The sequence below is a fragment of the Artemia sp. Qi Xiang Cuo genome, chromosome 20, assembly GCF_049724085.1.
Source record: "Artemia sp. Qi Xiang Cuo chromosome 20, ASM4972408v1, whole genome shotgun sequence".
Lineage (NCBI taxonomy): Eukaryota > Metazoa > Arthropoda > Branchiopoda > Anostraca > Artemiidae > Artemia > Artemia sp. Qi Xiang Cuo.
Genome location: NC_142813.1, coordinates 40913598 through 40939475, shown reverse-complemented (window position 1 = coordinate 40939475; position 25878 = coordinate 40913598). Strand labels below are relative to the sequence as shown.

The 25878-nt window shown below is 38.0% G+C and overlaps 1 protein-coding gene across 5 annotated transcripts in view; it reads left to right on the top strand.

Annotated features, from left to right (window-relative positions):
* Nucleotides 1-25878, top strand: part of LOC148940204 (uncharacterized) — a 59443-nt gene that overhangs the window by 17306 nt on the left and 16259 nt on the right. For all 5 annotated transcript variants that reach the window (XM_089105797.1, XM_089105799.1, XM_089105798.1 and 2 more), the window contains exons 3-5: nucleotides 571-662; nucleotides 7443-7635; nucleotides 16952-17057. In XM_089105797.1, coding sequence (XP_088961923.1) covers nucleotides 571-662; nucleotides 7443-7635; nucleotides 16952-17057 — 391 coding nt within the window. The remainder of the gene's footprint in view (nucleotides 1-570; nucleotides 663-7442; nucleotides 7636-16951; nucleotides 17058-25878) is intronic.

The window sequence follows — 25878 nt, the reverse complement described above, 5'->3', positions numbered from 1 at the left end:
AAGTAGTCAAATAATATTCATAAATGATTCCCAAAAGGCTCAAATAAGTATCTAGATATTAAATAAAAAAGTATTCAACTGGGTAATTAAAGTCATATCTGTGCACAACCACGCTGCTGAGACCTTTTTTGAAGTACCCTCTCCTTCGAGCAGGGGCGTCGTTTTTTGGTTGTTTTTTTTTTTTGGGGGGGGGGGGGGCAGTTGCCCCCCCAGTAATTTGGAGAAAAAATACTGTATAGCCTATGCCCCTTGACTATCCAAATATGGACCCCTCCCCCCCCCCAAATAAAAAGTGCTGGAGCTACACTCCTGTCTTCAGGTACCATAATAAATCTTATTATCTCCCCCCACACTCTGGGGCTGGATCTGTGGAAATGCATGCATTTGAATACTTTTTAAGCACTGCCTGTTATAAGCCCACCTTAAACTATGTAAATGCTGTTAAAATGAATAACAGGGGGAAAATAGTCCAGATAAATGCAAAAGAACTGGGTGGGGGAAGTCCAGAGGCCACAAAAACTGACCCTGTTTATAGTGCTGTTTCTCAGTGCAATAATTTTGTTTTTCTAGATTCAAGATGAAATGTCAAGTCTAGTTGTTGCACAGCTGCTTTTTCTACAGTCTGAAAGCAGCAAAAAGCCAATTCACATGTATATCAACAGGTATTTTCATTTATTTGTTATTGTCATTTAATGCAGGGTTTTTATATTTGTTGTTCATATATATAGCTAAGTGTAATCACATGCGGTGTAATTAAGGTATCTATCACCATCTATCTATATCGTTTTAGTTTATAGGTGAAATTAAAGAGGAAAAAGAACTTTTGAGTCCACTTACAAACAACAATTTCGGACCCTCGTGTATCTGCCAATAAATGAGCCTGTTATTGACTTACAATGCTTGTTTAAGCATGACTTGAGACGCGGTAATTGTCTACCCAGTAGCGTTGGCTTAGTAAAGAGTAATGTTTATCCCATGTTTTTCACTTCTTGACCTTATATTGAATGGAAAATTGTAGAAGGTTGACAGAGCTTTGATCATAAATGCTGGGAACGAACTTCAGAGTGAAGAAACGGATCAGGTAATGCTCAGCCCCTATTTTTGTGCGCTTAGAGCACCATTGGTCCCACGTAGTATCGTATCAGAATTTCAAGATGGTTATTTAATCAGAATGTCTGAGAAGCCCAAAAAATACATTTGCGACGTGATAGGCATCATTCTGGGGCCAAAGGTCCTAAATTCTATGAATTAATCTATTTGAAAAGTGAGATTCCATAGGTATACGTTATAACAGGGGTAGGTCAACTCTTGTTGAAATCAGTCTCAAGACTCGAAATCAACATACTCGGAAAAAAATCTCGGGTTTATTATTTATATAGTCAGAGGACTGTAAGTGAAGTCCTAAGGCTGAAACCCTTTCATCAAACCAGGTTTTCCATTAGAATTGAAAAAAACTTGACTTGCAAATTTATTTCCTTTTACTTTGTAATGTATAGTGCTCAATCTAACAAACATAACGCATTTCATTAAAACTGAGTTATATTACGCTTCTACTTTTGACAATTCGTTTTTAAAATAAATTAAATAAAAATAACAAGTTTTTTTAACTGAAAGTAAGGAGCCACATTAAATTTAAAACGAACAGAAATTATTCTATATATGAAAGGGGCTGTCCCCTCGTCAATGCCTCGCTCTTTATGCTAAAGTTCGACTCTGTCTCACAACTTTATTTTTTTAAACAATAAAAAACTTTAGCATAAAGAGCGATCCAATGAGAAGGGGACAGCATCTTTCATATGCGGAATAATTTCTGTTCGTTTTAATTTTTAAGGTCGCTCCTTACTTTCAGTTAAAAAAACTTGTTTTTTAATTTAGTTTACGAGTGCTTTTAAGTTAATTCACCTTTTATTTTGGCTCACCGTACAAGAATCATCAAATTGAAATTTGTATATTAAATTTACTTTTTTTTTGGCTAAATGGCTTTATCGAAATTTTGTTCTGACGTAACTTACGAATTAAGCTACGTAACGAACTTCTATATTCGTATGTTTTTATCACGTAAATTAGGGAGTTCGCCCCCTAGTCAGTATCTCGCCCTTTACGCTAAAGTTTGAATTTTGTTCAAATCACTAACCCCTGAATCACTAAGGCCGGTTAATTAGAATAGATAGCTCTTTTGAAAGTACTAAAATAAAACTTTAGCGTAACGAGCGAGGTATTGATTTTGGGGCGAACCCCCTCATAATTTCTGTTTCTTTTAAGTTATAATGTTGCTCCTTACTTTCAGTTGAAAAAACTTGTTTTTTTATTTAAATTCGGATCGTTTTTTTAAATAATGCTGGGAAATCCGGCGCCCCCTTCATAGAAGTGTCCCTTCCCCCAAGAAAACATCCTGCATGGAAAGATATTCCCCCGTAACCCCCTACTCCAACCCCCCACCCCCAGCAAAAATCCCTCCTTAAAACGTCTGTATAATTCCCAATAACCAATACTATATGTAAACAATGGGCAAAGTTCATAACTTGCAGCCTTTCCCCCGGGAACTGTGGGGGTTTAAGTCATCCTCATAGATATATTTATTAGATTTTCGACTATGCTGAACAAAATGGCTATCTCAAAATTTTGATTGGGTGACTTCAGGACAAAAATGAGCGTGGGAGGGGGCCGAGTGGCCCTCTAATTTTTTGGTCACTTAAAAAGGGCATTAAAACTTTTAATTTCCGTTCGATTGAGCCCTATCACGATATTATAAGACTACTAGATCGATACGATCACCCCTGGGAAAAAACAACAACAAATAAACACGCATACGTGATCTTTCTTCTGGCAAAAAATACAAAATTCCGTATTTTTGCAGATAGGAGCTTGAAACTGCTCTAGTAGGGTTCTCTGATACGTAGAATCTGATGGTGTGATTTTCAATAAAGTTCTAGGACTTTTAGGGGTTCTTTCCCCCTTTTCTCGAAAATAAGGCAAATTTTCTCAGGTGCCTATTTTTTAATGGGTAAGACTGAATTTGATGGCACTTATATATTTGAAATCAGCATAAAAATTTGATTCTTTTGATGTATCTATTGGTATCAATATTTTGTTTCTTAGAGTTTCCGTTACTGTTGAGCCCGGTCGCTACTTACTTACAGTTCGTTACCACGAACTGTTTGATTGCTCAAGGTCAGATATTTGATACTGCTGTTTATGGTCTTCAGCCACCCTAATCTGTAACACTCTTTATTCCCTCCCATGAAGACCATACATGAAGATCCTGTTCTTCAGTAGGCCATGCTAGATTGTCAAAATGTATGATTATCCGTTTAGGATTCTTCATGCACGAAACGGGATTTAGCCTGGCAAAGCTTTCTTTTGTTAATAAAAAGTGTAATCAAACCATATTAGTTATGTGATAAATGGTGATTCAGACTCTACAACTAAAACTATACTTAGACAAGAACAGTTATAGATACAAAAATTTTCTATTCAGCCTCGGCAAAGCTGTAACAGGTTAGTGCTGTTTATTCCATTGAATTCAATGTTAAGCCAAAAAAAACCTCTTTAATGACTCATTCCTCATGCCCTGGTATAGAAACTGTAACTTTATCTTTGGCTTTGAGTAGTTGTTGTGCTCTAGCTGTGTACTTACGGGTTTTCATTTTTAGGGTACCGTACTTTAGCCAGGAACCTAGCACAAGGTATTAGGATATTCTCTGGTTGCCTTGTGGCAAGCTTTAATAGACTGTTTCATTGACCCTGTTTGTTTCTATATGCAATTTCCTCACAGAAAAAGAAGAACAATGTAAGAAGCAACCAATTATAAATTATGGTATGAAAATAACCATTGCTCATGCTCTGGTATGAAAACTGTAAACCATATAATCTCTGAGACCCCACTGGCTAAGCATGACATGTCGAAGAACAAGCGAGAATTGGACACTGTTTCTTCTTCTTCGACTATTCTTCTTCTTGTTTTGCACACTATTCTTCATTTACTACTGGCCGGAAATATCCTCGTTTTTATATGCTGCATAAAATTTACGTTTTGAAGCTGTAACCATTGTCCTTAAACGCCTTTATTTAGCTTTGTCAGCTTATGGGATCAAATCTTCAAGGAAAATAGACACCGTTTACATCTATGGCAGTCATCGTGTACTAGTAAGTACTGTGCTATTGATTGTTTGAAATAGAGGTGGGCGTGGTCTCGCATAAAGTTTTAGAAGTGAGATTTCGTCAGCATGAAGGTATGAATCGTGTTAAATTGTTTTGCGTAAATGGTTTACTAATACTAAGAAAAGTAAAATAGAAATTTTAAGAGCCGTTTCATCTCCAAATGCAGTAAAAAGTAAAAAGCAAGATTGTTTCAGAGAAAGTAAAAATTAGACTAAAAGTTAAAGTGCGACGCAGTCATGGCGTATTTCATTACTGTTCAAGGACAAATTTCAATGTCTCCAGGAAGCAGGAAATACTATTTTTTTTCTATTTTTCACTGGATTTGCAGATAAAAGCAGTTCTAAATAGCTTGTCTTGATATTTCATATTGGTTGTAAGTAAATGGCCGGGACGAAATATCGGTCCCAGATCATATTTCCTGCAATAGTTGTGAGTGTTTCCAGTAACAAGGTGGCCTCAAAAATAACTTACCAATATGATTGGTAAGTGTCCTCAACTCCCAGCCAATCATTAATCTTAGCACTGAAAACAATTGCATTACCTTTTACAACAGGTACCTAGAGCCTGAGGCCAAGCGAGTATTTTCTCATTATATATACAGTCATTAGGTTTAATTCAAGTAGTGATGAATTTTATACTTTGTTTTTGGTAAGTCTACTTAGCTTTTTCTCACGACGGGGATATCAACTTGAAACCTTCAGGATTTTTTTGACGGAGTATAAGAAGATTTAGAATTTTCTGTTGTGGGGAAGAAGGAAAAAATTATTTTGCCATTACAAAAGAGTGTGTTGTACTTTTTTTGTGTATATCATTCTATAGCCTCAGCTGCTAGTAAAATATATTGTCTCTCGAACAAGGGTAAATAAAGAATCAAACCTCCAGTGATGTATCCAACTCTACTAAACGATATAGCATGGCGTCTAGCCTTAGAAGGTAAATTTAACTTATCGCCCATTTAATGCCGGGTTTATTTTCAGTTTAAGGAATTTAGGCGTAACCCAAGACTCAAGTCTATTTCAACTACAAATATTGTTGCACAACACTTGAGCAATTAGAGCAAAATAAATTCCAACAGTTGGGATCTGGGTTTCTAATGAATATGTGATTTCGTTTTGGGAAACCTGACTGATGTAGTTAAAGACGAACCAACAGTAAACTAACTCAACAGACTCAAGTCTCTTCCATCTATAAATTTTGTTGCGTCATCTTGACTCTCTGCTCAAGCATCATGATATGTTCGATAATGAAGTGACATCAAAATTTGTGAATGTCTAAAGTATAAAAGCGAATTTATGCCAATTGGTAATACTTTCCGGCCAAACGTTATCTTATGGGTAAAATTCACATAAAAAAAAATACAGAAAAGACGCTTAAATCGGAGGAGGAAAGAGAAATACTAATTATTTTTACATTTTATGATTGGTTGATGTTGCTTTTCCTATAGCCTCCTTTGTCTGCACATTTTGGTCGTGGGATTGTGATTAATATTGTTGGTTTTTTTTTCTCATATTATCACAATAGCAAATACCTGACTTCAGATTTAGTTATATTGTTACAGCTATCGTCTTGGCAATAGCTCTTTTGTATTCTTTTTTTTTTCAAAGACAAATAGACTGTAAGACTGTAATTTCTAGGATTGTATTATATTTATTGTAATTACAACCAAATGAAAAAAAATTCATAAAAATACACCGACCATTATTAACTTGCTATGTCAATAATGCCAATCTGGAAATAAGAAAAGGAAAAGCAAACAAAGTACAATATGCTATTTTTCACCTCTTAGCCTCCTGGACTAGGATCGCAGGAATATTCATTGGAAAAAATGTCCTCAATCTGCCTAGTGATGCGGTTACTCTGGCTGGCCTTCCCAAAGTGCAAGTGCGCTTAAGTAAGTCTCCAGATTTGGTGAATGTCCGGCTTCATGATAAACTATAAACTTGGTTTAACTTCAGGCCATCACTTTTCCAAAAGGAAACAGAATGCGTAATATAACAGTATGCGCATGTTTTTACCGTGGGACGTCTAACTGAAAAATGTTTCGTAAAATGCTCAGTTTCATGTCATTCCTTTTCCTCTTTCCCAAGGTTGATCTTAAACGCGTACAGTGCTCATGAAATAAAACAAAGATAAACTCCGCGGCTTTCTTCGTTGACTTTAAAGCAGGTAACGAAATTGAGCGTAGATTGAACAGTGAATAGCTTAACTTGCAATAAGGTAGAAAAAAGTTTCAAATTGTAAATTTCCGTATTCAAACTGCACAACCGAACTTATAGATCTAAGAAAAATTCTTATGTGCTTTTGATGTTGAAGAGCAAGAGCAAATAATGAAACCGTTTATGCTTTTGTTATAAATGCTTCTAAGACTTTTGTAACAGCCATTCACTCGCAGGCTACAATGCCTCTCCTAAAGTGCGGGACGAAGCTATTCATCTGCATCTCTCTATGGCAATGGTATCGAGTGTTGGTAGCGGTACCGACTATTATAGATATGAGTGAAGAATCTCTGTAGAAGTTGAATTTGTATACTGTGACTTGTTAAACCGCCCTGTTAAGGAGATGCTTAAGCCTTGTAAAATTCAACAGTTCAATCTTTCTGTTCAAACACTTCAAGATACCGTTGTTCATTATTGAGACACCAGTTGCCGCAAGTCATCTCTTGTACGCGGTTGATATTATACTCCTGTCTGAAGAGTAGTCACTATAGGTCGCTATTGACAATTTTTGTGCTAGTTTACTTGTAATAGATTATCAGTTTCTTCTGTAAAATTAATTTCTTGTCGCCAGCCTGCATATTCTAAAATATCGACAGGGCCTGAAATTGTTTCTGCTTCCAAGTCTCTTTATTACCTTCGGTTTCTGTATGGTGTATTAGTTTGAGCAACAGGATTGCTCTTGTCAACGCTTTAAGGGAGAGATTGAACTAGTTCTGTAGAATTTTCTCCATAGTAAAGGGTCATATTGCTAAGAAAACCCTCAGCCACCTTTAATTTCAATTTTCTTGTATCATTTTTGTTCTTGTTCGTATATATTCAGATTTTAATATGTTTGTTACTCCTAAATTTGTGTAGAATAATTTTTTTGTTCTTGATTCGATGTCCAAATTTGGCTCATTGTAGCTTGTGGTTGTCATTTACAATTAATGATGTATCTCGCGGTGTCTTGGCCAGAACAGTTATTAAAGACTGTACTCGGAACAATTTTAAATTCAGACTGCATGATTCTTTTCTGCTTGAACAGTTTTTTTTCGCTATTTCTTAATTAGTCCTCTTATTTTTAAGCCCTGGCGGAAGTGTAACCGCTGGACTAGGGATATACGATACAATGCAATACATACTACCACCAGTGGCTACGTGGTGCGTGGGGCAGGCCTGTAGTATGGCAAGCCTTCTGTTAGCTGCTGGATCTCCTGGAATGCGATATGCTTTGCCAAATTCACGGATAATGGTCCATCAGCCATCTGGAGGAGCGTCTGTAAGTATAGATCGACGACAATACCGCATCGTACCTTCACATATGAGAATATGAGTCCCCTGAGGGTTTATTTTTATAGTTTTTTTCTCATATTTATGACATTCGTAGTTACCTGGATTCCGCTTTAGTGGCATTGTTACAGTTATCATCGTCACGTAAACTATTTTGTCTTCTTTTTCTCTAAGATTAATTAAAAAAAAACACCGAAAAATAAGTTTTTCAAAGAAAAGTAAAGGTCATTTTAAACTTAAGATCAGCAGATACAAATACCTGTTAAGATTCAAACCCAGAATGACCAGAAATTACTATTAAAGAATAAATGAAACCCAAAACGAACAGAAATTAAATAAACAATCATAGCAATAAAACATACAACAAGTAATAATATAAATCAATAAGTAAATCCTAAAGCGTGTAATGTTTAAATTGAATATGCAAATCAAGCTTAAACGAAAAAAAAATTTTGCTATTGAGGTATAAAGGAAATTCAAAACGAACAGAAATTGAATAAACAAACATAAAATAGATATTAATGTAAAGGAATAAATAAATCTTAAAACGAGCGAAACTAAAAATGAATATTCAAATTAAGGTTGAAACGAACAAAAATCACTGCGAACAAGAGTTTGGACATCACCTACTTCTCTTACTATACAAGTCTAAAACCCACTGCGTCATTGGCACTTTACTGAAAACCAATTCTATTACAAATAATTTCTTTTTGTACTTAATATTGAAAATAAACATTAAAATGACAGTAAAATTTTGAACTGATGAGCTTTCAGCAATTGATGTCTTTATACACCAAATATTCAGTTTAATTTATTAGCTCTTTCTAAAATTGTTCAAGACGAATATAGTTTCACTACAAACAAGAGTTTGGATACTGCCCCTTACTTAACAGTAAAAACCTAAAGCCTACTGCGTCATTGGCGCCTCACTAAAAACGAATCATATTACAAATATTTTCTTTCCCAGTTCTTACAGCCTTGAAAATGAAAATAAAATTACATTGAAATAAAATCTTTAACTAATTAATCTTTCAACAATTAATATCATTATATATCAAATATTCAATTTGATTTTGTTTATACTTTCCAAGACTGTTCAAGACACATATGGTTTTCAGTAAAGCGCCAGTGACGCAGTGGGTTTTAGGCTTTTACAGTGAGAGAAGGAGGCAAAACCCAAACTCTTGTTTGTAGTTATTTTTGTTCGTTTCAAGCTTGATTTGCATATTCAATTTAAGTTTCACTCGTTTTAAGATTTATTTATTCATTTATATTGGTATTTAATGTATGTTTGTTTGCATTGATTGTTTATTTTATTTCTGTTCGTTTTGAGTTTCATCATACTTCAATAGCAAAATATTTCTTTTTCATTTTAAGCTTGATTTGCATGTTCAATTTTAGCATTACTCACTTTAAGATTTATTTATTCATTTATATTATTACTTGTTGTATGTTTTTTTGCTATGATTATTTATTTAATTTCTGTTCGTTTTGGGTTTCATTTATTCTTTAATAGTAATTTCTGGTCGTTTTGAGATTGAATTTGAACAGGTATTTTTATCTGCTGATCTTAAGCTTAAAATGGCCTTTACTTTTCTTTGAAAAACGACTTTTTCGGAAAGTTTTTTTAAATTAATTTTTGTTTATTTTTGATTGCAAAAATTTTCAAGTTTTTCAAAATTCCTTATTTGAGAATCATTTTTTCAAATGATTTATTGCAATTCAATGAAATGAAAAAATTATTTTTTCAAAATCAAATGTTCATCAAAGTAAAAAAATGGGTTTTGTCAACCTCGGAGTTTCTAGTATCTGATGTTTGAACTATTTTGAACAAAATGGCTATCTAAAAATTCTTATCCGATGGTTTGGGGAAAAAAAGGCGGGGGGGAGGGCTAGTTGACCTTTGATCTCTTTTGACTCTTTAAAAGTGAACTAGAACTTTCTATTTTCAATCAAATGAGGCCTCTGATGTTTATACGAGCATCCTTTCGATAAGAACCATATATGCCCCCAGGGCATAACTTACAACACCTGTCCCCGGGCCCTGGGGGGGTTGTGTTGACCCCGGAATTTTAATATCTGATGTTTGAACTATTTTTGACAAAATGGTCACCTCAAAATTTTTATCGGATGAGTTTGGGGAAGACAAAAGGGTGGAGGGGCTGGTTACCCTCTGATCTCTTTTGAATCTGAGAAAGTGAACTAGAACTTTTATTTTCCAATCAAATGAGCCCTCTCTGAAGTTTATATGAACATCCCAAAAGGGCGTGGGGGGCTAGGGGCCCTCAGATCTCTTTTGATTCTTAAAAACTGAACTAGAACTTTCAATTTCCATTCAAATGAGCCCTCTCTGAAGTTTATATAAGCCTCTTTTCCAAGAACCATATATGCGCCACAGGGCATAGCTTGCAACGCCTGTCCCCGGACCCCGTAGGGATGTGTTGACATCGGATTTTTTTTTTATCCGACCTTTCAACTATTTTGTAACAAAATGGCTATTTCAAAATTTTTATCGGATGCATTTGGGCGAAAAGGGGCGTGGGGGGATAGTTGCCCTCTGATCTCTTTTGACTCTTAAAAAGTGAACTAGAATTTTCAATTCCCAATCAAATGAGCCCTGTCTGAAGTTTATACGAGCATACCTTCCATAACAGCTATATATGCCCCCCCCCAGGAATAACTTACAATGCCTACCCTGAGCCCTGAAGGATTGTGTTGACCCCGACTCTCTCGAAATTGGGCCCTGAATGACTCCAAAAATGGCTCTCTCAAAATTGTTATTGGATTGGTTTGAGGAAAGTAGGGCGTGGAGAGGCGGGGCTAGTTGCCCTCCGTTCTCTTTTGACTCTTAAAAAGTGAACGAGAACTTTCAATTTCCAATCAATTGAACCCTCTCCCAAGTTTATACGAGCATCCCTTCCATAAGAACCATATACGCCCCCAGAGCAACACCTTGCCCCCGGGCCCTGGGGGGTCCGACACAGGAGTTTTTATTATCTGACCTTTCAAATACTTTTAACAAAATGGCTATCTCAAAATTTTCATCAGATAGGTTTGGAAGAGACGACTTGGGGGGGGGGCTAGCTGCCCTAGGATCTCTTTCGACTCTCAAAAATTGACTTAGAACTTTCAATTTCCAATCAAATGAACCTTATCCGAGGTTTGTGCGAGCATCCTTTCTGTAAGAACCATATATGCCCCCAAGGCATAACTTACAAGGCCTGCACCTGGGCCCTGGGGGTTTTGTCGACACCTGAGTTTTGGTTATCTGACTTTTGAACTATTTTTAACAAAATGGCTATCTCAGAATTGTTATCGGATACATCTTTGGAAAAAAGGGCATGGGGGGGGGCCAGTTGCCCTACAATCGTTTTTTACTTTCAAAAACTGAACTAGAACTTTCAATTTCCAATCAAATGACCCCCCTCTGAAGTTTTAAGAGCATCCCTTCCAAAAGAACCATATACTCCGCAGGGCATAACTTACAACGCCTGCCCTCGGGCCCTGGGGGGTTGTGTCGACCCTAGAGTTTTCGTTGTATGATCTTTGAACTATTTTAAAGAAAGGCTATCTCAAAGTTCTTATCGGATTGGTTTGAGGAGAAAGGGGCGTGGAGAGGGAGCTAATTGCCCTCCAACCTCTTTTGACTCTTAAAAGTGAACTAAGAATTTCAATTTCCAATCAAATGAGCCCTCTTTGAAGTTTATGCGAGCATCCCTTCCATAAGAGCCACGCCTGCCCCTGGGCCCTGGGGGATTGTGTCTGAGTTTTTGTTATCTGACTTTTGAACTATTTTTAACAAAAAGGGGCGTGGGGGGCTAGTTGCCTTCCATCTCTTTTGACTCTGAAAACTGAACTAGAACTTTCAATTTCTAATCAAATGAGCCCTCTCTGAAGTTTTTACGAGCATCCCTTCCATAAGAACCACATATTCCCCCAGGGCATAACTTACAACGCCTTCCTTTGGGCCCTTGGGGATTGTGTCGACCCTGGACTTTTCGTTATATGATCTTTGAACTATTTAAAAAATGGCTGTCTCAAATTTCTTATGGGATGGGTTTGAGGAAAAAAGGGCGTGGCGGGGGGGGGGCTAGTTGCTCTCTTACCTCTTTCGGCTCACTTTTAATTTTCAATTAAATGAGCCCTCTTTGAAGTTAAGCGAGCATCCCTTCCATAAGAACCATATATGCCCCCAAAGTATAATTTACACCGCCTGCCCCCGGGCCCTGGGGGGTGGGGGGGGGGGAGTGTTGTGTCGACACTGGAGTTTTGTTTTATGATCTTTGAACTATTTTTAACAAAATGGATATCTCAAAATTTTTTTCGGATGCATTTGGTAAAAAAAAGACATGGGGGGGCTGGTTACCCTCCGATCTCTTTTTACTCTTAAAAAGTGAACTCGAACCTTCAACTTCCAATAAAATAAGCCCTTTCTGAAGCCTGTACAAGCTTCCCTTCCACAAGAACCACATATGCCCCCAGGGTATATCTTACAACGCCTGTCCCAGGGCTCTTTGGGGTTGAGTTGACACTGCAGTTTTTGTTATGTGATCTCTGAAGTATTTTTAACAAAATGGCTATCTCAAAATTTTAATTGGATGCATTTGAGAAAAAAGGCGGGGGGGGGGGCTAGTTACCCTCCGATCACTTTTGACTCTTATAAAGGGCACTAGAACTCTCGATTTATAATCGGATGAGCCCTCTTTGAAGTTCATTGGACGACTCCCTCCATATGAAGTGCCTCTGGGAAAAAAAGAAATGATAAAAAATAATACAACATTGGAGCCGTGTGGCCTTTACTATAGGCAACGCTATAGCGTCGCCTCTGACAAGTGGGCAAATATGTGAGAGGACGAATCCTCCTCTCACATATGAGAGGAGGATTGGTCCAAGTCCCCCCCCCCCCCCCGTCAAGGTAATTTAATGAATGTGACGTGAGTAGAAAAAAGTAACCCCTAGTTAAAATAGTGCCTTGTCGGTTACAGTTGGTTTAAAATTTAGCATAAATCAAGAAGAACCATTTTGCTTCGGGACAGTAAAAACAGGAGAAATACAAAGTCTTTCCTTTGTTCTGAACTCGGCACTTTAAAAATAAGACCTTTATGCACTTCGTTTCTTATAACCTGTGGTTCTTCAAAAGTAAACCCTGTGTTCTTTATTTTTAAAACTTGCAATGATGTTTTTTCACATTCAGTCTTATAGCCTGAAACTACAATATTCCAATCCCTGGTTATTGACTGCCGTTTTTATACAAACCTACAAATTCTCCTCGTTTCAAAGTTATCAGCCAAATGTTGTAACTGACTAGTAATTGAGGGCAGTGTATGTTAAATAATACATATCAGCTATTGCGATCCCCTTTTCTGAAAATTCTAGAGTTTGGGCTTGTCTTGACGGTCCTGGCCCTGCCTGAGTGAACGCGATATATTGCCTTCTACATTTCTCACGATCATAATTGCCATCCACTATGTTGTCCATTAATCCGATCACTATTGTATCACAATTACTCATTATTTAGTTTGGTGTCAATTCAAGCGAAAGCAAACGTCAACTGATGTTACTCTTGGTCAATCGAGGCGAAGGGATGCTTCTATCTCACTTTAACTCGAAGCGTAGCTAATGCGCTACTTTTGGAGTAGAATTTACTGATAAATGAGTCGGAACCACTTGAAATTAAGTCGGAGTCAGGTATATAAGTTAATAAACCTCGACTTGGGAAACGACGGAACTTGGGATGCTGATGACTTTTATAACTAAAGTGTTTGGATTGTCTCCTCGACCTCTTGTCCCAGAAAAATGGTTATTTTCCCCTTGGTAGTGACGAAAGGCCGGTCTGTATTTACTGTTACAAGGAATTATCAGAGTCACTGTTTAGGACATAAGGTTTTATCATTTTATTTATTATATTTTTTCTGATTAAAATTTATTAGTTATAACCTAAAATTTAAATACAATAATATCACTGAAGTGGATAAATTTATTGCTAAACTCTGTTAATGGAACACTGCTAAATATTTTGTAAATTTTCTAAATATATTGTAATATTTGTTAAATATATGTTAAAACTCTCTTAAATATTTTAGTTGAGCTAGGTGAATGAAAGTGTCATTAGATTTTCAGGATTTAAGATTAAGCTGATTCTTGAATATTTCCTTTGGCTCTTCTACCTTCTTCAAAATATCAAAGAAATTCTGTCCGGGGAACAATTATTTACCCCTAATGCCTTGAAAAATCAGAGCTGGGCCTTAAAAAGTGAAGCGAATTACAGTTGGCCGACCCAAGTTTTTACAAATGGAATTAAAAATTCACTGGCCAAAAACCCCCAAGTTCGAAAAAACAAATCTTGAGATATTGAATAATAAAATATATATACCTGGTATACTTTTGAGAGTATACTTCTATGGAAGACATAGAAGTGATGTTAGGCATCTAGAAAATAGACCGAGTCGACAGCTTCGATAACCTCAACTAGAGTAGGTCAGGTTTTACAGCTGAAGGATAATACACCAAAAACCTGGGATAATACACCAATAATACACCAAGAACCTGGGATAATACACCAATGATACGCCAAAAACCACTGCAGCTGAGGCCAAACAAAAAGCAGGAAGTCCTCGAATGAGCCAAGCTCATAAGAAAAGATAAAAAGAAAGCAAAAACTCATGTTTTTGAGTAAAGAATGAAGTTATGGTCAGAATTTGTAGGAGGAGGAGCAAGCCCTTATCCCTGATCCTCCGGTGGCTTGGAGATGTGACGAAAAGTCGTTAGTAATATCAGTAAGGAGTTACCTAACCTGAGGGAATCAATATATCTAGCATATTTACCTTTCCAAAGATCCCAAATCCCAGGACTGAAATTCCAAGCACTTTAAAATATCCCAAAAAATGACAGGCCTTGCGCAAACAGCTGTCATTCCATCTGCCCAGCAAACAGCTGTCTTTAAAGTGCTTGAAATGTCAATAAGAAACTTAGTTTCTAAATATTCATCTATCAGTGTTTCCGCTACCCCGTAGAATCTATTTCATATGACATTTGGCTACCGCAGTCGAAACGCGACGTACTTTTTGGTAACGGTGTTATAATTTTTGTTTGTGCCGTTGTTTTCTTTGCTTGTTTTACTTCGTTATATTAGTTTTTGTTATTAGTGTGCTAAAAACTAAATGACGAGCTCTTATTGATCAGTTTGCCCTTATAATAATATAGTTTACTCTAATGATATACCCATCCTAGCCGAGTGGTTAGCGCGCTGAAGTTGTAATCCTTTGTCCTAAGGGTTGGGGTTCGATTCCTGGTGTCGCCGGCTATTAGGTTTATGACGGGGGTCAAGGGTGTGACTCTGTAAGCTCAGCTAGAGTCGATCCAGCTCTAAATGGGTACGTGGAGAAACTAGGGAGAAATAAGCAGGAAGGGTGTGCGAAAGCACAGGATGGCTGCCCCTCCTCCCCTCCCATTGTATTTCCTGGCTGAAGGGCCATGACATGGAGATCAGTACCGCCTTTAAGGACTAAAAGTTCAATGCTTTATTACTTTACTTATTACTCAATAATATACCCTTACTGATCAGTTTATAACAGTTGCGCGTAACATAGAAAAAAGATTAGCAAAGGGAATATACAAGTCAACAGCAATTATTAATTAATTAACACTTTAATTAAAAGCAGTAAATTATACGTACAAAATTTTCTTTCGTTATGTGTAGAAAAACGTCATCTTTAAACGATAACACTGTTTCTTTACAGGAAATTTTGGTATTTTGTTTTACCGTTTAAAGGTACGATGCTAACACAAAAGGAGACAACTTTTTGTGGTAAAAAAAAAACTTGCTAATATTGATGATTGCAGTGAAATGATGGGAGTCATGCAAATTAATCTGTAAGCAGCGTTAATCTCGCCGAGGGTTGACTGCATCGCGGTTCTGCTCTGTCAAGTGGATTAATCCAATTAGTTTCCCTTTCGCTTACCATCATCCTTAGTTACATAAACTTAATTATGTTGAAGTTCACCTTAATTCATGTTGAAAAGCAACTAATTTTATGTACAAAATTTGGTCCTTCTTGTGGTCTTTCTTTAACGAAAAGCAAACCCTCTTGTCGCTATTTACACTTAATCTATAAAAATGGCGCAGACAAAAAAAAAGCCAACATATTTTCGATACATACATGCAAAAGTTGATGATGGCAGTGAAATAGTGGGAGTTATGCAAAATAACCTGTAACTAGTGCTAATCTCGTCTAAGGCTAGTTCACCAACTTGCAGTTGCTCATTGCCAGGTGAATTCATTCCTATTAGTCTTCTTGTCCCTTACTATTGCTCTAGTTACTTAAACTTGATTATTAATTCACGTCGAAAAGTAACAAATTGTATGGAAAAAATCTTTAGTCTTTCGTTAACGAAAAAAAAAACTCTTATCGTTGTTTACCGTTAAATGTGTAAGAAATAGCGCAGGAAAAAAATGGAAATGGAAAAAATCAATGATGATGGAGATTTTGATTATATATATATATATATATATATATATATATATATATATATATATATATATATATATATATATATATATATATATATATATATATATATATATATATATATATATATATATATATATATATATATATATATATATATATATATATATATATATATATATATATATATATATATATATATGTTTCTTTTGTTTTAAACGGAAACGCATTAAATGTGGGAATGCAAACGGAAATGTGGTGTAAAAGATTACTTATTTAGAAGAATTACAAATAATTATTTGATATCAGTTATCCTAAGAATCCTCAAGTCATGCCAAAATTACACGGTAGATGTAGCTATACCTGAACACAGGGGAGGAGGGGTATGAGGAAAACTTTTTCCCGATATGGGTGCGAAAGAACTCTCCCCTTAAAAACTGGAGAAATAATTGTGAAAATGCACACTTTTAATGATCTGATCTGACCCCCCCCCCCCTCAGGGGGCTATCTGTGTGTACCCCGTGAAGCAGCTAGTAAACGGTGTTTTTCATGTCTTTTTGGATATTTTTGGATGTCCCTGGATGTCTTTTTAGATGTCCATGTCTCTTGAGATAACGATATATGTAGATGTCCTTGTAATTGTCGTCTGAATTGGTAACGACCGAGGAGAAGTTGGCAACTGCGTCTTTAAGCAATGGGGATGGAGGTTGAGTCTATTCGGCGTTTGACAGCTTGTACTATGATTGGTTTATTATATTTGCTGTGACTTTAAAGCTCTTAATATGCAAAGACGTTTTCCTGTTGTAAAAATTTGAAAGTCTTTTTACTGTATTTTAGGGACAAGCCACAGATATACAGATACAGGCTGAAGAAATCATAAAGCTGAAGAAGCAGATTAATAATTTGTATGTCAAGCACACTGGACTCTCACTGGAGCGGATTGGTGAGTTTTCTCTCTCCCTCTGTCTCTCTTTCTCTGTCGCTCTCTCTTTCTCTCCCTATATCTCTCTACCTTTCTGTACATCTTTCTCTTTCTTTTTTTATTCTTTTTCCCAACTAAATCTAGATTCTTAGAAACTTTCTTCCCGGGTGGAGTAACAAGAGCTTAATTTTTTCATAATAAATTAGGGCAAATGGAATAGTCTCTGAAAATAGTTTCCGAAAATATTGCTTTAACTTTAAGCAAATCAGCAAAAATTCTAAGACATGTACAGATTAACGAATTATTTTCAAACAAATTTTACAATTTTTGAAATTAATTTTGACTCAATTAATTTTGGCAAATTAATTTTAGATCTGAATCAATATCCTCTTTTGATTCAAACGTGAAAGTGTTTCAGAAGAAGGAAACGTTTATTGCTGTTTAGTTCTTACCTGTTTACTTACCTCTATTTGTGGTCATTCAAGCTGACTTAATTTGTCGCTTATTTTAGGCATGTCGTTAAAGTCTGTCGGTCTGTTAAAAGCAGGGGGCGGGTCCAGAATTTTCTGTAGCGGGGGTTGGCGCATAATAGGTTGCTCCGATAAACTTGCGAACAAAGACATACCAGCAATTTAAAGGGAGCCTCATCAACTATGCGTCGTAGGTAGGTAGTGGAAATGGTCGTAAATTTAATACAAAATCTGGTGAGGGCTAGAGTTCTAATAAATCTATTGAAATTAAAATGATGTAAAATATTGATACAAAAAATAGTAAGTTGTAAAAACCACCACACCATAAAAAATATAAAAAGCTGTTCACCCTCTACAGAAAAATAGGATATTTAATATTTTCTGTATAATTTTTAGCCTTTACACTTCTGACCACTATAGCGAGTGAGTTAAGCTTTGTATTATCAAAAAAAAAAAAACTGGTCTTGAACCATTCTTTAGAGTAAAACATTCTTTGTGACTATTTGTGTAGGTCAAACCATTTAGCATGTCGCCTAACTATATCGCATCGCTTAGTAATTATGATGGTAACGTAGAGCAGGAAATGAGGATTAAGATAGAATCTTTTTCTTCAATGCAAGCATCTTGTTTAATATTTTCAGCACTAAAGATTAACTGCTTTGTCCAGAAAAGATGAGAATTTGCAACATATTGGCTCAATCTTAGATTTCAAAGTTTGAAGATCATGTGTGGAATCTAAATTCTGGGGCAGGAGCACATTTATTGAATAATATGTCATTGACACATCGGAAAATCTGTCGATTTTGTTAGAAATACTGTAATCTAGTACTGGAATAAAAACAGCTCTTTTCTAATAAAGGAAAACATTGTCTTGGTCGTCTTGTGAGACAGTGGGGTAATTTGATCCATAAGTTTGTTTTTTGCCATTCTTGGAATGTAAACAGTTGTCCAAAGCTTCCATGGGTTTCTCTGCAGTTTCAAATATAATCTGGAAAACCTCATCACACTTTTCCCTCTTTTTATTTAAAAGCTTTAGGGTTTCGGATATTTTCTCTGTGGCTGAAAATAAATCTAATGTTTCAGTCTGAAGCAACCTGTTTAGTGCTAGAGTTGTGTCAGTTATATTACTCAGACAGTAAACAATAATAATAAAGTCGTAGGTTAAAATTGCATGCAGCAAGCAATTGTCAATGAGCAACTGTTACGCGGTGAAGACACACTTCTAAGTGCTTCAACTATTTTTGGCATAACATCTCTGAATCGCAATATACTTCGTGACGAGCAACCTTGTACATGATGACCTGAAACATTTTTAAGGACGAAATTTCGTTTTGCCGATGTACTAAAAGAAACTTGCAACTTCTTTAATGCAACTTCTACCTACAGCATTACTCATATATTAGCTTTTATAGCACTTGGGAATTGATAGGCTAAGAGCATGATTTTAGCATCCACGGAGGCTGCTTCTTTTAGCAACTTTTAGGATCCCTGATACTGCTCCTCGCATTTCAGAAATGTTGAGGCCGCATCCAGCGCAGCTTATTCTAACATAATTGTCAACGATTAGTCCAATGTCCAATATTCGGCTATTTGGTTCATGTTCAGTTATGCCCTTATAGTTTGTGTAGTGAAGGTCCATAATCCAACAAAGTCTTCTACACTACTGCTGTCATAAACATAGTGAAGAGAAAGACTAAGTTGTGAGGTATGTGACGCATCCATGGTCGTCAAATATTGACTTACTTGACTTAAAGCTCTTGCTCGGGACTGTCGCCAGCGTAGAGGGAACGAGACGTCTCCAGAGTGGCCTGTTTCGGGCGAGGGTAGGAGCTTCACTGGGGTCATTGCCCCACGCTGTGAGTCGATCGCGGATGATATCCGCCTATCTCATACGTAGTCTACCTCTGGGGCGTTTCCAGCCGTTTGTAGTTGGATCGAAGTCAAATATAAGTCGGACAGGTGTTTCAGGGGGTAGACGAAGTAAATGACCGTGCCAACACAGCGAGCGGGACTCAAGCTGTTCGGACAAGGATGTTAATTTAAAGGACCGGAGGATATCCATGTTCGATACCCTGTCGAGCCACCTAACGTGTTTGATTTTGCGGAGGTGTTTTGTCTGGACAGCATCTACCTTCATTATCTGTGACTGAGTCAAAGGCCAAGGGTCTGACGTATAGAATACGACACTTGCTACCGAGGCAGAGTAGATACGAGCTTTCGTGAGACGGCATATCTGGGGTTTGGGGAATATTGTTCTCAGTAGGCGGCCGAAAACGGCGTTCGCCTTTGCCACCCTTGCTGATATCTCTGCATCTAGATTTCCGTTTGAACAAGCAATTGAACCAAGATAGGTGAACTGCTTGACTGTCTTCAGTATTTTGGCGACATACTCCTATAGTTGTCAGATGGCTGCATGGTGCCTTGTCCACAGGCAGTATTTTGATCTTGGTCCAGTTTACATTTAAACCAAGTTTTCCTGCAGCAGGTGCTAGCGTTTCCAGGACAGTTTTAATGTCATCAAGATTTTCGCATACCGATGCAACATCGTCAGCGAATTTAACATCTGACAGAACTCTTCCAGCAAAATCAATGCCAAACGGATGCGCCGTCATTATTTTGTTGAGAACATGGTCCATGACACAGTTGAAGAGTTCGGGAGCAGCATTGCAGCCTTGCCGAACACCGTTTTTAATTTGAAAATGTGATGAGAGCTGGCCATTTGCAATGACAAAAATTTCTGTCTTATTGTATAGTTCTTTGAACAGATTGACAATTTTCTTAGATACACCAGCAGATTGAAGGATCAGCCACAGTGACTGTCTGTCGACAGTGGCGAAAGCAGATCGAAAATTGACGAAGGCATTGTATGCCTTCCCTTTATATTCTCGAGTTTTCTCTATCAGCTGTCTAATTGTATGGATTTGTTCAGTAGTGGACCTACTCGGCATCAATCCAGCTTGCTAATGGCGAAGAAGGGGATGGAGGTACTTTGTTGCCGGCTTGAAGAGCAGCGTGGCGAAGAGTTTGCCGTGTACCGAGAGCAGAGTTATTCCACGATAGTTATTATATTCTGCTTTACTTCCTTTCCTCTTGTATACTAGCATGAGTAAGCTTGTCTTCCAGTCTGACGGGATTATTTCAGAGCACTAAAGAGTAGTAAACAGTTCTTGTAGCTAGAGAATCATGGATGGATCGCCATTTTAAGAAGTTCTGATGTCAGGCCACATACTCCCGGCGCATTGTTATTCTTCAGCTTACGTACTGCTGCTTTAATTTTTTTCTACTGTAAATTCAGTGCCATCGGGGACAGGTGTAGCATTCTCAGCCGCAGCAGTAATCTGGTCGTCAATTTGGTCAGGTGGGACTGAGTTTAGTAGCTTCTCGAAGTGGTGTTCCCACTGGCGAAGGCACTGTGATTGGTCGTAAATATTTTCGCCGCTGGCGTTACGGAGATACGATGTATTTTGAGTGTATTGACCTGAGAGCTCACGGAGGATCTTATATGTGGCTCCAATGTCCTATTTTTGGCGGCCTCTTGGAGCTCGTCTGCTTTTTCAGAGGCAACGCTGTAGCGTTGCCTATAGTAAAAGCCATACGGCTCCAATGTTTTATTATTATTAATTTTTTTTTCCCAGAGGCACTTCATACGGAAGGGGTCGTCGTAAAAACGTCAAAGGGGGCTCAGTCGATTGGAAATCGAGAGTTCTAGTGCTCTTTTTAATAGTCGAAAATGATTGGAGGGCAACTAGCCTCCCCCCCCACGCCCATCATTTCCCCAAAGACATCCATTCAACATTTTGAGATAGCCATTTCGTTCAGCGTAGTTGATTTCCAGATAGAAAATATCTTTTTGAGGTGGATACTCCTCCACAATCCTCAGGGCAAGGGTTTTAAGTTATGCCCTGGGGGCATATAAGGTTGTTATACAAGGCGTTGTCGTAGAAAATTCAAAACAGGCTCATTCGACTGGAAATTAAAGAGCTAGTGCCCTTTTTAATAGTCGAAAGTGATTGGAGTGTAACTAGCCCCCTCCCCTCCCCCCCCCCCGCTCATCATTTCCCCAAACACATCCAATCAAAATTTTCAGATAGCCATTTTTGTTAAGCGTAGCTGATTTCCAGATAGAAAATATATTTTTGAGAAGGACACTCCCCCTAACCCTCAGGGCAAGGGTTTTAAGTTATGCCCTGGGGGCATATAAGGTTTTATAGAAGGCGTAGTCGTAGAAACTTCAAAAGGGCTCATTAGATTGGAAATCAAAGGGCTAGTGCCCTTTTTAATAGTCGAAAGTGATTGGAGGGCAACTAGCCCCCCCCCCACGCCCATCTTTTTCCCGAACACATCCAATCAAAATTTTGAGAAAGCCATTTTGTTCAGCGTACTTGATTTCAAGATAAAAATTGTGTTTTTGAGGAGGACACTCTGTCACAACCCTCAGGGTAAGGGTTTTAAGTTATGCCCTGGGGGCATATAAGGTTTTTATAGAAGGCGTTGTCGTAGAAACTTCAAAATAGGCTCATTCGATTGGAAATTCAAAGGGATAGTGCCCTTTTTAATAGTCAAAAGTGATTGGAGGGCAACTAGCCCCCCCCCATACGCCCATCATTCCCCCAAACACATCCAATCAAAATTTTGAGATAGCAATTTTTGTTAAGTGTAGCCTTATTCCAGATAGACAATACATTTTGAGGAGTAGAATACACAAAGATAATCACTATTAGGGTTTTAAGTCTGGCCCTGGGGACTTATAAAGTTTTTATAGAAGGTGGTGCTATAAAAATGTAAAAACATGCTCTCATAATTAAACATTTACGGGCTAGTGTCCTTTTTAAGAATTGTATGGCTTGGGAGGTCTACTCGCCCCCCTCCCCCCCCCACGCCCATCATGCACTCAAGCAACTCCGATAAAATTATAGAGATAGTCATTTTGTTCAACACAATGGATATCCAGTTATACACAGTATTTGCGTAGTGGACAACTCCTCACAACTCTCGGGACCAGGGTTTTAAGTATTGCGCTAGGTAAACATAAGGTTTTTATAGAAGGCGTTGTCATAGAAACTTCAAAACAGGCTCTTTCGATTGGAAATTAAAGGGGTAGGGCCCTTTTTAATATTCGAAAATGATTGGAGGGCAACTAGCCCCCCTTCCACGCCCACCATTCCCCCAAAAACATTCAATCAAAATTTTGAGATAGCCATTTTGTTCAGCGTAGTTGATTTCCAGATAGAAAATATGTTTTTGAAGAGGATAATCCCCCACAACCCTCGGGGCAAGGGTTTTAAGTTATGCCGTGGGGACATATAAGGTTTTTATAGAAGGCGTTGTAGTAGCAACTTCAAAACATGCTCATTCGATTGGAAATGAAAGGGCTAGTGCCCTTTTTAATAGTCGAAAGTGATTGGAGTGTAACTAGCCCCCCCCCCCCCCCCGCCCATCATTTCCCCAAACACATCCAATTAAAATTTTGAGATAACCATTTTTGTTCAGCGTAGTTGATTTCCAGATTGAAAATATATTTTTAAGGAGGACACTCCCCCACAACCCTCAGGGCACGGGTTTTAAGTTATGCCCTGGGGGCATATAAGGTTTTTATAGAAGGCATTGTCGGAGAAACTTCAAAACAGGCTCATTCGATTGGAAATAAAGGGCTAGTGCCATTTTTAATAGTCGAAAGTGGTGGGAGGGCAACTAGACCCCCCCATGCCCATCATTTCCCCAAACACATCCAATCAAACTTTTTAGATAGTCATTTTGTTCAGTGTAGCTGATTTCCAGATAGAATATATGTTTTTGAGGAGGACGCGCCCCCACAACCAATAGGGCAAGGGTTTTAAGTTATACCCTGGGGGTATATAAGGTTTTTATAGAAGGCGTTGTCGTAGAAACTTCAAAACAGGCTCATTTGATTGGAAATCGAGAGTTCTAGTGCCCTTTTTAATAGTCGAAAATGATTGGAGGGCAACTAGCCCCCCCCCATGCCCATCATTCCCCCAAAGACATCCAATCAAAATTTTGAGATAGTCATTTTGTTCAGCGTAGTTGATTGCCAGATAGAAAATATGTTTTGAGGAGGACACTCCCCCACAACCCTCATGGCAAGGGTTTTAAGTTATGCCCTGGGGGCTTATGAGGTTTTTATAGAAGGCGTTGTCGTAGAAACTATAAAACAGGCTCATTTGATTGGAAATCGAGAGTTCTAGTGCCCTTTTTAATAGTCGAAAATGACTGGAGGGCAACTAGCCCCCCCCCACGCCCATTATTCCCCCAATGACATCCAATCAAAATTTTGAGATAGCCATTTTGTTCAGCTTAGTTGATTTCCAAATATAAAATATATTTTTGCGTGGTACACTCCCCCACAACCCTCGGGGCAAAGGTTTTAAGATATGCCCAGGGGGTATATAAGGTTTTTATAGAGGGCGTTGTTATAGAAACTTCAAAACAGGATCATTCAATTGGAAATCGAGAGTTCTAGTTCCCTTTTTAATAGTCGAAAATGATTGGAGGGCAACTCGCCGCCCCCCCCCCACGCCCATCATTCCCCCAAAGACATCCAATCAACATTTTGAGATAGCCATTTTGTGGGGATACTCTCCCACAACCCTCAGGGCAAGGGTTTTAAGTTATGCCCTGGGGGCATATAAAGTTTTTATAGAGGGTGTTGTCGTAGAAACTTAAAAACATGCTCATTCGATTGGAAATTAAAGGGCTAGTGCCCTTTTTAATAGTCGAAAGTTATTGGAGTGTAACTAGCCCCCCGTCCCCCCCCCCCCACGCCCATCATTCCCCGAAACACATCCAATCAAAATTTTCCGATAGCCATTTTGTTCAGCGTAGTTGATTTTCAGATAGAAAATATATTTTTGAGGAGGACACTCCCCCAAAACCCTCAGGGCAAGGGTTTTAAGTTATGCCCTGGGGGCATATAAGGTTTTTATAGAAGGCGTTGTCGTAGAAACTTCAAAACATGCTCATTCGATTGGAAATTAAAGGGCTAGTGCCCTTTTTAATAGTCGAAAGTGATAGGAGTGTAACTAGCCCCCTTCCCCCACCCCCCGCTCATCATTTCCCCAAACACATCCAATCAAAATTTTGAGATAGCCATGTTGTTCAGCCTACTTGATTTCCAGATACAAATTATGATTTTGAGGAGGACATTCCCCCACAGCCCTCAGGGCAAGGGTTGTAAGTTATGCCTTGGGGGCATATAAGGTTTTTATTGAAGGCGTTGTCATAGAAACTTCGAAAAAGGCTTATTCGATCGGAAATTCATAGGGATAGTGCCCTTTTTAATAGTTAAAAGTGATTGGAGGGCAACTAGCCCCCCTCTACGGCCAGCATTCCCCCAAACATATCCAATCAAAACTTTGAGATAGCCATTTTTGTTCAGCGTAGTTGATTTCCAGTTTAAAAATATATTTTTGAGGTGGATAGTCCCCCACAACCCTTAGGGCAAAGGTTTTAAGTTATGCCCTGGGGGCTTATAAGGTTTTTGTAGAACGCGTTGTCATAGAAACTTCACAACAGGCACATTCGATTGGAAATTAAAGGGTTAGTGCCCTTTTTAATAGTCGAAGGTTATTGGAGGGGAACTAGCCCCCCACGCCCATCATTTCCCCAGACACATCCAATCAAACTTTTGAGATAGCCATTTTGTTCTGCGTAGTTGATTTCCAGATAGAAAACATGTTTTTGAGGAGGATACTCCCCCACAACCCTCAGGGCAAGAGTTTTAAGTTATACCCTGGGGGCATATAAGGTTTTTATAGACGGCGTTGTCATAGAAACTTCAAAACAGGCACATTCAATTGGAAATCGAGAGTTCTAGTGCTCTTTTTAATAGTCGAAAATGATTGGAGGGCAACTAGCCTCCACCCACCCGCACATTAGTCTACAAAAGACATCAAATAAAACATTGCAGATAGTCGTTTTGTTCTGCTTGTTCGGTTTCCTGATAGATAATATGCTTTTGAGGAGGATGCTCCCCCACAACCCTAAGTGACAGGGGGTTGTGTTATACTCTGGGAGCATGTAAGGTTTTTATAGAAGGCGCTGTCGTAGAAACTTCAAAACAGGCTCATTCGACTGGAAATTAAAGAGCTAGTGCCCTTTTTAATAGTCGAAAGTGATTGGAGTGTAACTAGCCCCCCTAGAAACTTCAAAACAGGCATATTCAATTGGAAATTCAAAGGGCTAGTGCCCTTTTTAATAGTCGAAAGTGATTGGAGGGCAACTAGCCTCCTCCCCCCCCACACGCCCATTATTCCCCCAAACACATCCAATCAAAATTTTTGAGATAGCCATTTTGTTCAGCGTAATTTATTTCCAGATAGAAAATATGTTTTTGAGGAGAACAATCCCCCACAACC